Source organism: Choloepus didactylus, chromosome 5 (genome assembly GCF_015220235.1).
Source record: "Choloepus didactylus isolate mChoDid1 chromosome 5, mChoDid1.pri, whole genome shotgun sequence".
Taxonomy (NCBI): domain Eukaryota; kingdom Metazoa; phylum Chordata; class Mammalia; order Pilosa; family Megalonychidae; genus Choloepus; species Choloepus didactylus.
In genome coordinates, this window is record NC_051311.1 from 147,314,952 (window position 1) to 147,330,701 (window position 15,750).

General features: G+C 39.5%; 1 protein-coding gene across 4 annotated transcripts in view; it reads right to left on the reverse strand.

Annotated features, from left to right (window-relative positions):
• Window positions 1-15,750, reverse strand: part of ELMO1 (engulfment and cell motility 1) — a 548,078-nt gene that overhangs the window by 408,434 nt on the left and 123,894 nt on the right. For all 4 annotated transcript variants that reach the window (XM_037837090.1, XM_037837088.1, XM_037837089.1 and 1 more), the window contains one exon: window positions 14,758-14,830. In XM_037837090.1, coding sequence (XP_037693018.1) covers window positions 14,758-14,830 — 73 coding nt within the window. The remainder of the gene's footprint in view (window positions 1-14,757; window positions 14,831-15,750) is intronic.

The following is a 15,750-nucleotide window of genomic DNA, read 5'->3' on the forward strand; positions in this document are numbered from 1 at the left end:
CTTGGCTTTTCCATCACATGGCAGTGCACACAGCAGCATCTTCTCCTTTCCTTTCTGGTTCCACTGACTTACAGATTCTGCTCCTCCAAGTAGCTTTCTCTGACTCTTATGAATTTCTTCTGCTTATAAAGGACTCCAGTAATCCGGATTAAGACCCACCCTGTTTCAGTTGGCTACACCGTAACTAAAATAATATCTCAAAAGGTCCTATTTACAATGAGTCCACACCCACAGGAATGGGTGAGGATTAAGAACCTGTTTATCTGGGGTTCAAAATTCAACCTACCACAAGGGCCATCTTGGAATTCTGCCAACCACAGACAAGTGCGTAGCTGTCAATGGTAAAGGTTTTAAGAGCTTGCTTTGAAATCTCAGGAGCTGTTCCAGAAGATTGGAAAAGGAGGAATAGGACTTTCTCTTGCAGGTGTGTTTAACTAGCATCTAATCTCAACCCTTGTTCTTAACAAGAAATATTGAAAGTCAGACAGAAAGCACTGAAAACTTGCAGAAACAATTCAAATTAGGTTTTCACCTGTTGTTGGACCATGTATTCATATGATAAAACGTGCTCCCAAGCCAGGAAGCCTGAGCTTCTCTGTCCCTGAGCCCAGCCTCACAGACACAACAGCAGTAAACTTGCTTGGATGATTTTCCTCCAGTGGGTGGATTCAGGCCTGATTTAAAATAAAAATAGTACAACCTTCCCAGACAATAGCACATTTATAAGGAGTGTAAATATATGCACAGGCCCAGGAGGAAATGAAATGCTTCATATTAACATCTGCTCAAGATCAACTTAACCTGGTAGATTCAGTTCATATGTTGTTTGCCGTCGTTGTATTACTATCTATTATTAGAGTTAATGTTGTTTCATTCATGTTCAAATAGTTGGAAATAATATTTTTAAAAGGCACTATAAATCAAATACTTCTGCAATTCCTGAACCACCTCTGAAAGCCACTGCAATGGAACTTTCTTCACAATAATACAAAAGACCTCAGTTCCAGTTTCAAATCTGATACTCGGAAGTGGTGTGGCCTAAAATCCCTAAACCCCCTCTAGGCCCTGAATATTCAATGAGACAACCTGTGGACATCTTGCACCCAAGATGTCCTCCATAAAGGCTGGCTGCATAAGCCTGGGTTACAGTGTGTCTTGAACTCATCGTTCAACTTCTTAAATATTTCGTAAGGAAATAGTTACACAGTAACACAGAGTTAGTTTAAAGAATGAACACTTTAGCATTATTTAAAGAAACAATGCTTTAAAACAGAGAGAGAAAGAAAAATAAAATTTTAAAATCCAAACAAAAAGAACTGATTAAAAAAATTGAGTGGCATTTCTTCAGCCATAAGAAAGGTAGACAAATAAGTGGTAAATAAGACTCACTGTGGGACAACTAGGCACCAAGGCCTTGCATAGAGTTTTGCTGGTGTTATTTCATTTCATCTTTACCACATAATGAAGTAGGCTAAGCATATTAACTAACCTGTTAAAACACCCTATACATTAACTTAAAGTGCAAGTTACGAAACAATATATATACTATGATCTCATTTGCAAAAAGAACTACATGTTCAGACTCAAATACATTTGAAGTGTATATATTAAGATGCCAGTGGTTTTCTATCAGTAGTGGGATTTTGAGTCAGGTGGGAAAATGCTCAGGGGTCTTCTTTTCCTCTCTGTCTCCAAGCGCATATTCTCTTTGTGTAAATTTTTTTTAAAGATAATTTGGATTTTATGTTTGCTTAGGAGCAGTGACTGTTGAAAAAAAGAACGTTTTCAGTAAGTTGCATTAAATTAGTAAAGCAGCACCTCATTATTTTGTTTATATCTAAAAATCTTTATCTAACTACAGTGCTTGCAAGCATAAAGTTACAAGAGAAGGTATCTGAGCTCAGAGGCAGAGAAAGAAAAGTAGATGGACAGAGATAAGGAAGAGGATTTTTTTTAAAAGACGGTTAGTAACCCAATTTATAGGTGATAGTAGGGCAATAGAGGGAGTGGTAGACAAATGAAGTCACAGAAAGAAGGAAAGAAAAAGGTCCAGAAGAGAAAGAAAATGTATGCGTTAGGGAGGCGAGAAAGTATGGGAAAGGAAAAGAAATGCATTTAAAACAAACTAATGGAAGAGGAAGCTATTTCATCCTCTTAATCTCTTAGTGAAATGGAGAGCCATGAAATAAGGTCACAATGAATCACTCTGTAAGTCTTTGTCTTTCTGCCGTTGTTGTAACCCAGGAGAATTGGATGCAGAATGTTCTTCACAGCCCAGGTGAACTTGCCCCATGCTACAACTAGGGACTTGAAAGAACAGCGTTAGCCCACCAGGTCATTTTCAGCTCTTTCTCTTCAGTCTTAGCAGCAAGTACAAGACTATCTTTGAAAAAGGAAGAGTAGTGATTGATTTACATGTGCAGTTGATGGCAACAAAGCACTCGCTTTTATGTTTTAACTTTAATCTTCAGACAGGGTAAAAGGAGGTGAACCAGTTTCCCCCAAAATTGTACTCAAAAGAAGAAGGCATGAATATCAAAGCACCAAATAAAGCCCCTTCTAAACTCCTGTGAATACTTTCTTGGTTTGCACCATTACGGTCCCTTCTCTCTGCTCTAATGAAAGAGAAGCAATTAATCGTTCTTCGCTGTGCTTTCTTGATTAGTGTGGGAATTTGTCAACTTGCAGCTCTACGTTTTAATAATACACACTTTCTTCTATTTATCTATCTGTTTTCTTCCTCTCAGCTTAAAAAGTTGATATCTAATAAAAGTAAAAGACTTTGGATAACTTCCAGAAGATAATAAACAACTTTCCCTGAAAGGGAAGGTGAAGCAATATGGGCGTGGTGGCTTAACAACAAGCCCCAACGTTCTCTGCCACTCCTTCCATGGAGAAGAGGGGTCAATGTCCCCTCGCCTTGAATCTGGGCAGGCTTGTCACTGCTTTTAGCAATAGAATATAGCAGAGGTGGACCTACATAAGCTCTAAGGCTGGGTCATAAAGAACCACGCGGCTTCTGCATGGTTCTCTTGAACACGTGCCCCCTGAAAGTGCTCTCTCAGGACCATCCTACTGAGCCACATGGAAAGGCCACATGGAGGCACTCCAGTTTACCACCCCAGCTGAGCCCAGCCTTTTTGTCTAGCCAGACAAATGCAAGATGAAGCTTCTAAATGACACCAGCCTCCAGCGATTTGAGTCTTCCCAGCGGAGGCCCAGACATGACCCAGCAGAAGCAAGCCATCCCTGCTTTGTCATTTCCAAATCCTTGACCCATACAATCAGTGAATATAATGAAATAGATGTTGTCTTATTACCAAGTTTGGGGTGGTGTGTTATGCTGCAATAGATAACTGGGACATTGGGGAACAGAAATAAATGAGCAGACAATAATTATTACTGTAACTTAACTCTGATCACAGTGCAAAGAGTAGGCAACCTAGTAACCCAGGTTCAGGGGGTTGTCACTGAGTGTCACTGACTGTCACATCCAGAAAACAATTGAAGGCACACTACCTTTCCTGGGTAGAGGCAAGCTGTCCTCCCTCTGCTCTCTCCCCAGCCTTTCTACCTAACTCTCTACCTTTCTTTTATTTCTCCTTTACCTTTTGGTCTTTTTTCCTTCTAACACCTTAAGACTGCCCTTGGGTCCCTGGCTTAATAGGATATTGGGTATGCATTCCTTCATTAAACAAATATTTATTGAGCATTGTGCTAGACCCTGGGATAACAAAGAGGAGAAAATCTGATTTGGTCTTTGATCTTACAGAGTGAAGAATATAATAAAATATTTTTCAAACTGTGGATCATAATCCATTAGTGGCCAAGAAATGAACCTGCTGGATCCTAGCAAACATAAAAAAATAAAACAAAACAAAAGACAATAGGCTAAAAAACAGCTACAACAACAGAAGCACCACAGGTATGAGGGTGAATATTGTTCCATGAAAATTTTATTTCAGCTCTACGTACAAACACACACACCATGTGCATACTATGGCTCCATCTTAAAAGTTTGAGAAACAAAGTTTAATAGCTATTCAGAAGTAAATCAAATTCCTGAAGTATAAAAATCTGAACAAGATTGGGCTTAGAAAACTTGCAATCAAGTTTTAGGCTTTGCAACACATTCTAAGGGTCCCAGAGCCAGTCTCAGAATTTATCATCTCCAGTGATAATGGGTGTTTGTTTTTAATTGATGCCAGTGTTAACTGAAAGGGTGTTGTGTTTTCAGTAAACAAATTCCTGTCTTCAGAGGGAACTCATGTGTGCCTCATTTTGTATCTGAGCACCACACAGTTAAATGTTTCAGAACTTGAGTCAGTCTATTCACTGGCTTAATAGCTGAACCAGAGAACATGGAATTATTATGACCCCTGGCATTTATCTTCGCCTGCAATTTGAGAAGCAGTCATATCTTACCAAACACAAGCTCTGGAGTCCAAGCAAAAAAGTTAGCTGCCTGTGTAATCATCTTGTTATAGCCCCTATCCAACAGTCAGTGGTAAACATTAAATAACATGCCATAAACCCACCAACAGCTGAGTAATTCTGGTGTCAGTCACTGCCCGACTCTTGTGCTCCCTCTCATTTATGTGACTCAAACTGGGACAGTCTTTTTTTCTTTTTCTTCCTCCTGAAATAAATATATACTCTTCCAAGTCCTCACCAGAGGAAAAATACCAAATGATTAAAAATGATAGCTCCCATCCCATTCCCAAACTCTAATTAGAAAATTCTAAACCAACCAAAAATATTTTTAGAGAAGACTTCAGAGGGTCTACTGCTAATTTAGTTTGAGTCACTAAGAGCAAAGGCACCACGATGGAAGGGGGGTGGCCTTGACAGAAAACACAAGGCTGGCCTCATCCCAACGCTGAGGCATGTGCGTGTGTCCAAGTGTGTGTTTTAGTTTTCACAAGGTGGGCATGACAGACTGAGAAAGGGCTGAAAGCCCAAGAGGCACACTTCTCATTCCATCGCGACCAGCATCAGAGGGCCCCGCAGCCCAGGCCTGCTGTGTGGATTTCATCCTGCCCTTAGCTTGGCACTGGCCTTTTGCCTTCAGCTACTGAACTGGGAAAAATCCAATATGTTCCTAAAGTAAACATTAATAATACTAATAGAGGGGAGAGGTGATGTCATCAACATGGTGATATGAACGCTACTGAAAACTCTTCTCCAGACATACGGCAAAAAAAAGGACAAGCCTGAATTGTTTGAAACTCTGGAAGAGGATATAGACTGGAAAAGGACCCTGCCAATGCCGAATTGAAGAAAGAGAAGAAATATCAGTCATCATTTTTTTTTCTTTTTTTCTCTTTTCTTTTATCTCTTCTTCCTCCTTCTTTGTGGAAGAAAGGAAATGTCCCCATATAGGTAGTGGTGGTGAATGCATAACTATGTGATTATACAGGGAACCACTGATTGTTTACTTAGGAGGGAATGTATGGTGTGTGAATAAAGCTAACTATAATGTGCAAACTCTGAGAATTGAGCTGAGAGCATAGGTAATCAGGGGAAGGCTTATGGTAAAGTTTCCTAGATTGTAAGCTCTTACAGCAGTTACATCTATTCCTGAGTTGTAATGGCTATTTCTAAATTATGAGATGCTGAGCTCTTTGCGTATAACCTGCTCAGTCCTTGAAACTTCAGGTGTCTGTGTGCACTTCAGACTCAGAGCCAGAGTCTGGCAGCTATGAATGTCAGCATTATCCCATACAGCAAATGTTAAAGAGTCTGAAAAAAGATCAGACTTCAATTAGAGATAAAAATGAAATGGACGTGATTAGGACTAAGATAAATCAGACAAAAGGATAAATGACAGTATCAACAGGGTTTTAAAACTTCAACGTGTGTGAAACCAAAGAAAGAGATGTTTATTAGGTGCAAAATCTATATTTCTTGGTAGCAGACTATATAATTTAACTTGTATGATCAGTTTGTTCAAACACCGTAATTACATGGAACTTTGAATAGGGAGTGAGATCTTGTTGGTTTGTATAGATTAGTGTGAAACCCCGATACATCCCAGAATAATTTGGGCAGAGAATAAAAATGTATTTGCAAAGCCCCCTTGAGGGATTGGGGGAAAATATGGAAATATCAAACTTCCCCACCTGGGGAATTATTGATATTCTCATAAGCATTGGGAACTACCAATTTAGAAGGACAAGACCTTGATCTTGGGGCTTGCCCTTATGAAGCTTGTTACTGCAAAGGAGAGGCTAAGTCTACTTATAATTGTGCATAAGAGTCACCCCCAGAACCTCTTTTGTTGTTCAGATGTGGCCTTTCTCTCTAAGCCAACTCTACAGGTAAACTCACTGCCCTCCCCCTTACGTGGGACATGACTCCCAGGGGTGTGAAATTCCCTGGCAATGTGGGACATGACTCTCGGGGATGAGCCTTGACCCAGCATCATGTGATTGAGAACATCTTCTTGACCAAAAGGGGGAAGAGAAATGAAACAAGATAAAGTTTCAGTGGCTGAGAGATTTCAAATGGAGTCAGGAAGACATTCTGGAGGTTATTCTTATGCATTATATAGATATCCCTTTTTAGATTTTAGTGTATTGGAATAGCTAGAAGGAATTACCTGAAACTGTTGTACTGCAACCCAGTAGCCTTGATTCTTGAAGAGGACTGTATAACTATGTAGCTTACACTGTGTGACCATGTGACTGTGAAAACCTTGTGGCTCACAGTCCCTTTATACAGTGTATGGACAGATGAGTAGAAAAATGGGAACAAAAAGTAAATGAACAATAGGGAAGGATGCGGGGGTGGGATGTTTTGAGTGTTCTTTTTGATTTTAATTTTTATTCTTATTTTTTGTGTGTGTGGTAATGAAAATGTTCAAAAATTGATTGTGGTGATGGATGCACAACTGTATAATGGTTCTGTGAACAACTGATTGTACACTGTGGATGACTGCATGGTTTGTGAATATATCTCAACAAAATTCAATTTTAAATAATAATAATAATCTTTTAGGTTACTGACTTGGAAAAAATTAAAATGTGGGGTCTGGAGGGTGACCATAAAACACTTCTGGTGCACATGCTGTCAGCACACACGAGATGACATATTTCCAAGCATTATCCTTTTCACCAAAATTCTTGCTCCATCCTCTGCTCTTAGTGGCTTGCTCTCACTGTATGTACCTAGAGTTCTGACTGCAAACAATTGTATTCATTGTGCATTGGTTATTGGAAAATGTGTTACCACAGAGGCGTGTGATCATCTTAAACCTTCTTTCCATCTAATGAAAAAAATGGATTGGGGAGGAAAGTGGAGGGAATATGAACAAGGTTTCTAAGTCATGCCACATGTTTTCCTTTATGGGAATTTTACAGTAGGTATTTAAGCCAAGAATTTTTTCTGCTCCTGTGTGACACTGCTCCCCACCAGCTGACTATCTGATATAAAGAGCTGAGGATGGGTGAGACACACAGACAGTAATGGATCCTGCTCCAGGGTGGAATAAAGTAAAACTCACTTTCTCAGAATTGAAGAATCACATAATTTGGGGTAAATTGCCTCTTACCCACGAACCCTTAGATTTTTGGAAGTTATCATTTGCTCCAAGAGAATTAAAATAACACTATTGAATTTGAAATTGTATTACTGTCTGATGACCTGCATAACTTATTTGTATATTAGAAGGTGCTAGAGGATCCTATTATTTCTTTCCCACCCTCCTCACTGTTGCTGTGCACTAGAGATAAAATCCTACAGCTGATCAAATTCTCATAATAGAAATAGGGCCTCTATTCCAAATGGAGAGTACTTAAATCCATGGGGCTGGGTTTAAATATAATTTTATGAAATCTCATGAATCTTTAAAAAAGTTTTGGTCAACATCCAGCATAGCATAGACATTATATATATATGTGTGCATGCATGTATTTATTTTGGAAAAGATCATTAGTCAGTTGTGGGGAACTGAAAGCCAAGTGAAACTTTTTAAAACTAATTTAGGACTCTAAGAGAAGCATTCCACAATTCCTCCATGGTAAAGAATCTGAATGTGTACGTGCATATCCTGGGGAATGAATTAACCCATCATACACAATTTATTAAGCAACTAATTGTACTTTCTACCTTCCAAAGGAAATTGCATCACATAAAAGCCACAAACCTGGAACACCCCCATATGAAGTTTATGGGGGACACCGCAGGGAGACAACAGAGGTGGAACACAGTTTTGGGTGTAAGGCACTTAGAATCCTGCTGCGGGAAAAAGACAAATCAACACAAATATTTAAACAACAGTTCGAGGCAACCATAAAGGGATGCAAGTCCAGATTAGCTAACACATGAACCTAAGAGACAATTATCTAAAGAGGCAATCACTCCTCCAGCAGCAGAGAGGAGGGATAGAGATTTAGAAAAGGGCTAAATTAAGAAACTCATCTCCAAAATGGGGTTAAGATTACTTTAGGCAAGTAGCCAAGGTTTCCTCCAGCTCAAACAATTTGGGATTGGTAGAGAGAGGAGGGAAAGCACTCTTCTTAAATGGCAGGTATTTTAATGACATGGCTTCCACTTCCTGAAGAAAGGAGGATGGTGTTTGATCTCCTGATCCCCAGGACCTAATCTAGTGCTTGAAACCTAACAGGAGGAGCCAAAGGAGGGTGGGCAGGACTGAATTCCAGGTTAGTGAAACTGCAGGAGGCAGGCAAGGCACCGTCTATTTGAAGGATATCTTGTAAAGCAGCTGACCTAGACTGGACGAGACACACCTTGACTGCCAGGTTAGGATGGAAGTCAGGCTTCATTCTCTCCCAGAAATGGTGGAAACCAATCAGAATGGTGCCTCCAACAAGGCAGCAAACAGAGGGCCCATGCCTACAAGCCAATAAGAATTCACAGTATGGTCTTTTATCAGATGCTGGAATAAGGGAGAAACTTCAGAGGCTGCTCATACTTCTAGTGAGCAGTATTCCTCCAAGTATGATACGAGGACCACCTGTACTTGATAAACATGCCAGTGTTGACATACAGAATCAGAATCTTCAGATTTGAGGCCACAATCTGTATTTAAGTCTGAAAACTGCTGCTTGGGAAGACTAGAAACAACACAGCTTTACTACTAAAAAACAAAGTCTTGCATGACTCTGTGAATATGCTAAAAACCATGTAATGGCACATTCTAAATGGGTGGATAGTATGGTATGTGAATTATATCTTAATAAAGATCTTACAATATAAAGCAAAGAATTTCATATATGTATTTTTTAATGTGCACAGAATCATCCAGCATCACACAAACAGGGTCAAATTATAAACCTAAGTGACTCAAAAATCATATTTGGGGTACTCTTTTTTTAAAGCATGACCTTTATCAATCAGTATTAATCTAGTCTATCACTGACTGAAAACTCTATGGGGACAAGGACTGCGTCTTAATTAACTTTCTTTCCCCGTGCACTCTGATGCCTCAATCCATAGGAAAGTATTACAGATATTTTTTATTTGTATTTTTTCATGAATATAAGTTAGAACATTTTTAGATTCTAAATTAGGACTGCCTGAATCCCAAATAAAGTATGTTCAAAAGACAAGTTAAAATTGAATATAAGTTAATCAGGTAACAAATATTAACATTTCACCAGGCCATGCAAATTGCCATATTTGACAAGAAGACATCACTTTGGAAATAAATAAAATGAGCAGTTTTATTCCACTGCAATATATCATTACTACTCTTAGCGAAGTTGTCAAGGAGTTTAACAGATAGTAAGCTTTTTCAGGGCAGACATTTAAAGAAGACTATTATCTAGCCCCGTTTTCTCTTTGGAATCAAAAGTGCTAGCCAACCTTTGTAATCAGACTGTATGTGTACTTTAAAACACCTCCCATTCTTTTCCTCCCCACAATTAATTGTTTTCTAATGGTTGCTACCACAGATTGACTATTCTTCCAATACAGTAAATTCAAACAAATCTCAGAGGAATCTTTAGTTCAATCATATGCGGTCAATTTCAGCTCAAAACTGTCTCAAGGCTTCCCAATGGTCTTAGGATCAAGTTCAAAATCCTTAACATGGGACCAATCTCCACTCTATTACGTCTCTGAGCCTCAGTTGTATGCTTTGCAAAATGGAGCATATCAGAGCTCATGGGGGTACTGTGAGGATTCAAATAAAATAAACTGACGATACGAAGCACTTAGCAGAGGGCCTGCTACAGAGCAAGTCTCCAACAAATGTTCAGGGCAGTTGTTATCACCCCCCAAAAGACCCCCCAGCTGGCCATTCAGGGTGCCTAAAACTTCCAAGAGGAGTTCTGTCTTGGAATGAGGACGTTTCCTATTTAGGCTCTCAAACTTCAGTCCAGACTGACTCTGCTCCAGGATGCTTTTGTCTCCCCTCTTCTCTTCTATAATTATGTGGTTGCTTCTTCTGCTTCCTCAAAATCTGTGCCCACTTCAATACTTTCTCCCCCACCAGACTGTGAGTTTCATGAAGGTAGGGAATGGAATGCATTCATCTCACTAAGCTCTTTGCAGAGCTCAGTGCTCAAAGCACTAGAGTTGAAATGAATTCAATACAACATTTGAGCCATCTCCTGACCTGGTATCTGCCTGGGGATTCTGGGAACCCAGCACACCTAGGAAGTGGGGATAGCCTCAAAAGGGGTGCCTCTCCAAAGACCCCACTTTCTTTCCAAAGGTTCCTGGAGGAACAAATACCTTTCTGCAATCATGATAAAACCTCCATTACCCACAAGCACACACCCCATGTCCAGTGCTTTCCGGCAAGGGGAGGGTTAAGGGCAACAGGGCAATTTTCCTGTTTGCCTAAAGAGAATGAAATTAGAGCAATAACACTACTTGAATAATTATGCAATCCATACCAAAGGCAAATAAAAATGCACTTTGTTACTCTCTAGTGAGTGGAAGGTCACCTGTTACAGCTTTCTCCAAGTTATCTTCTTAAGGAATAGGGAAGCCAGGGACGGAAGCTGTAAACCAGTACTCACATACTGTAGCTTCCTGTACTTATTTTCTACAGCAATTAACATCCAGTCAGTGATCCTGATCAAACAACATCATAAACAAATTGGGGCCATGGCAGTGGGTAAGGATTTCTCAAAAGTAGCATAGCAAAGCTTTGCAGTCAGACTCATCTGCACCCACGCCTTGGCTTGGTCACTTCTGATCTGTCTGACAAGTTGTTGCTTAATCTTTCTCAGCCTCGCTTTCCTCATCTGGAAATATCTGTGTCATTAGACTGTGATGAGGATAACAAACTAAAACGCTTAGTGTTTCTCTCTCTCTCTCTATCTATATATATACACGCATATATATACATAAAATCATTTTCAAAAAACAAATTCCATTGGAATACTTAAAGTAAAAAACACAATTCACTTTTCACTTTCATCCTTTCTTTTCTCTCTTTCTTTCTCTTTCTCCCTCCCTCCTTCTCCCCTTCCCTCTGATTTTCAGGATATCACCCAGAAACATGAAACATTCTGTGGCATAATTTGAACTTGAGAAAAGAAACTGAATCTTAACTTTCTCCACCCTCTCCCACCTCTGATACCAGAAAAAATGTTCGTTAATGGCTGGGTAAGCAAATGAAAAACTAGGTTTGGATAACCTGAGAAAAGTAAGGGGAGGTGCCTTCCCAAAGATCTTGGAAGAGAATGGCAAACATCCATCAGTCAAGGAAATCTGTTAGCTTGTTAGGCCAGGGCTAGAGAACTTTTTCTGCTTTGAAATTTATGAATGATTTTTATCTATGGCAGAGGGAGGGAGACTTTCGCACATCCAAGTGAAAACCAATAACTAAGAACATGCAGAAGTATCAAAAAAATCCATCACTGGTTACCATGGTAATGCAGATGTTATTTAACAACTCATTGGGCTGTAAGTAACCAAGATGATGTGAAATATGTTATTTCAAAAGTGGAAAAAGTGCTGGAGTCACAGGCTTTTATTTTTAGCAATACTTGCAAGGCACTAGATGGACCAAAGCAGCCGACTGAAGGCAGCCCCGGGTCTGAATCCTGGGGAACCGGATTCACAGCCCCCAGGCCCTGTGCTTTCTGAGCTCTGGTCACATGCGCAGCTGCGCCTAGTAACAGCCGCAGGGGGAAGAGCAAAGACATTTTATTTACAAACAGAGGGCTCTGATTGGGAAGATTAGTCTTCTCATTCCCTAAAGCTTTGATAAAAAATAATCTCCCCTACTGCCCATGAAAGAGGGAAAGGCCCGACAACACACAGTTCCTTTGATAGCCAACCTTAAAAATTTCCTCAGGCAAACCAAGATTTCCCAGAAAATGACTCATATCATGCCCAATAACATAATATTTTCCCCACTGTTCTGAGTAGTTTGAACTTTCTGAGTATGTATTAATTTTAATGAGGAAAAGAGCATAAATGTGTGTATACATACATACATATAAACGTGTGTGTGTATATATATGTATATGTATATATATACACACACAAACACACACACACATATATACATTAATTCCAGAAAACAGCCAGACACTTACACTCCTAAGTCAAACTTTGCACACAACTTCTGTGGACGATGTGGTGCCCTGAACATATTGCTTCAGCCTGCTTAGAAAACAGTCCCCAGGGTAGTGTTTCTCCGAGGGATCCCAGATGTCCCCAATCAGAAACTCCTTGAAAGTCTCTTTAAAATCCAGAATCTTAGGCCATATTCAATGACCAGACCTACTAAATCTGAATTTCTGGGGTTGGGATCTAAAAATCTACATTTCTAAAAAGGCTCTCCCTGTGCTGTTGTGTTCCCTGAGAACCTACCCTAAATAATCTCCAATAATCTGAGTTCTACAGACAATGATGACAGAGGACACAACAGCCACTGGGATATAAGAAAACCCAAACCCAGGCAACCAGGCTTACAAGGATTAATCAAAGCCATGGCTAATCATTCCTCAGAGGCTTTCAAACACTTTGATCATGACCAGGGTAAAAACAGTACAATATACAAATATTACACATGTGTATACATTAACCTAATATCTCACAAACAGCACAGGTAGTATGATCTGACATATTCTACTCTATTACATCCCATTTTTTAAATACTTTGCAACCAACTAAATGAATTTTTACCACCCACTAATGGATAATAACCGAGGTTTGAAAAACCCAGTAGCATTTCAATTGTCCTACAATTGAATCATGTAAAAAATAATATTTACACTTCTTCCACTATGCCCCAGAGAGCAGAAAACAGTCCAGTCTTTTCCAATAATATCACAAATGTTACAATGTTTCAATTACCTTTAAAAGGTGACCCAATTTGAAATGAGACAACCTTGAGTTTAAGGATATCAACAGTGATACATTTAAGATTTTACTTTTATCTTAATCAATAACTGCAAATTGCATAGATGCAATTATAAAGTAAATGAAAAACACTAAGAAAAGCAAATGAAAACAGACAGGAAACTAAGTCTTTGTAGAATGACTCTGTGGAGCAGACGAAATTAATAAACACAGCACATGCCCGGAAATCTAGTCCACTTGTAAACTCCAAGCTTTCTAGCAATCAAGGTGAAGAGGAAAACCTGATCAGTTATAAAATTCCCCAAGTCCTTCCAGGGGAAAAAACAAAGCTTTATTTCTGAGAAGCATTTCCAGGCCTCTGATTATCTTCCCTCTGGGCGGCTCGGAGTGCCCTCACCCGCACAGCAAATGAGTCACCAGTGGAAACAGGGCCCTTGTAACCGCCTCCACCCTCCACCACCACCGATTCACTGATCCATGGATAAACAAGGTCACTCTAGGGACTGTGGATTGGGACAAGGCCTGCAGGACACTGGAGCCTACGGTCACCAGACTCTGCCCTGTCCCAAGGCACGTTGGACTCAGGAGAACAGCACAGACTCCTATGCATTCCAGTGAGTTCTGGATAAAACTGAGCAGAATGCTAAGCCCTTCTAGAAGCGTCCACAAGACAAAGTCATAGATGCACAAAGAAGTGGACTTGCTTCATGATTCTATCGTTTACCAGCCATGAGACATTGGCCAAGCCATTTGACCTCTATGGTTCAGCTTCTTATCTGTTAACTGCTTATATTATATAATATTGCTTATACTGCAGGTGAGTTTAGAGGAAGAAATCAACAAACAGACGTAACGTGCCCAGCCCATTTCCTGGCATGCAGTAGTTGCTGAACAGATGTTAGCTTTCCCTTCCCATATCAGGGATCTTGTAGACATTAATGTTACTACTCCTACAACCACTGTAGTCTTCACAACTCCTTCCTCCAAGCCAACTAAAGACACTAAAAATCACCTAAGATGGAAAGCAGTATTCCCAAAGATCGGAGAACACTCTCAGTGTCTACAAGAACACTGAAAATGTTTCTTGTCATTATTTCAAGTACAAGAGGTTAGAGGTTGCTCTGGGTAAAAAAAAAAAAAAAAACCTGAGAAAGGAGAGCTAAGTTAAGTCATCAAAGTATCAAATGCTTTAACCAAACAATAAGAAAAGAGTTAATTAGTATATTCACTATTAGAAGGCAAATGCTGTTGCTAAAACAGGACCTGGAAACATACTTGGTCTTCACTCTTGAATGGTCTAAATATCACCTTGCTAATACTAATGTAACAGTTGTTTGCTTTGCAGACCTTATTTTCTTGGATGGTAGAGACCTAAAATTTAGACCACATGTCAGGTCCAGAATAGAGGAAACAGCAGTAATGGTTTACTGTCCTTAAATATATGTGTCCCAGATTAAGCTGGCTTACCTTTTCTGTGATATAGAAGTTTGAACTATCAGCATGCTGCAGTGCAAAATATTCATGGTTGGCAAGAGACCACCTTAAAAATACAAACATAAACTGATCAGAAAAATACAAGTGGTCATTTTCCTTTTCATATTTTTACAATGTTAGATGAATTGAACTCCCTTAGATCAAAATTGGGCCAGTCCCAACACATACCACGATGCATTTCCTCAAACAAAATGACAATGGCCCACTTTTGATTACTGTGGGACCAATCATTACATATATGATAATATATTACACATTCCAGGCCTTATTTCATGACTTTTGCTTATCATTAAGCACTTCATCTTCATGAGGGGCAAGGAAGAGATTAAAATAGAAATTGTTACTGTCTCCCCTATGGTGAAGGAGTAGAGCAGAGAAAAGAGAACAAAGGAGATTAATGCAATTCAAATTTTTGAAAATTGGCAAATTTCAACAGTCTCTGTTTTCTGCAATCCCCAATCAATATATTTGCTGCATATTGGAACACTCCAATTAAGTATACTAGGCCTTACATAAATCCGAGGTAACACTCTAATCACAACTCTGCTTTAAAAGTCAAAAAAGTTCATGAAGCTTCCAAATGTGTTTTTTTCTTGAGTTTGTAAAAGCAGCCAAAGCAAAGTAGGAAAGCCATGGGAGTGTGAAGTTCCACACAGCACCACAACCACCCTCTGTCTTCTCTTTTAAATTCCTTTACTTTCCATGGGGGGTCCTGAGTGGCCCCCTCAATTTATACAAGATGAAGTGCACATTTAACCTCAGGAGCCCTTGGACTGCTCCCTGCTGGGAAGATAATGGACCACAACTTTTCAAAATAAATAAAAAACCAACCTCCATGTGCACACAGCAGCTATTTTACACTGTCTGCTCGCTGAGGAACAACTATAAATGGTGGAAAAGGGTGGATAAATCTTATAAAGTAATTCTTGGTGACTTTGGACAGGTCAAGTAGTGACTTACAAATAA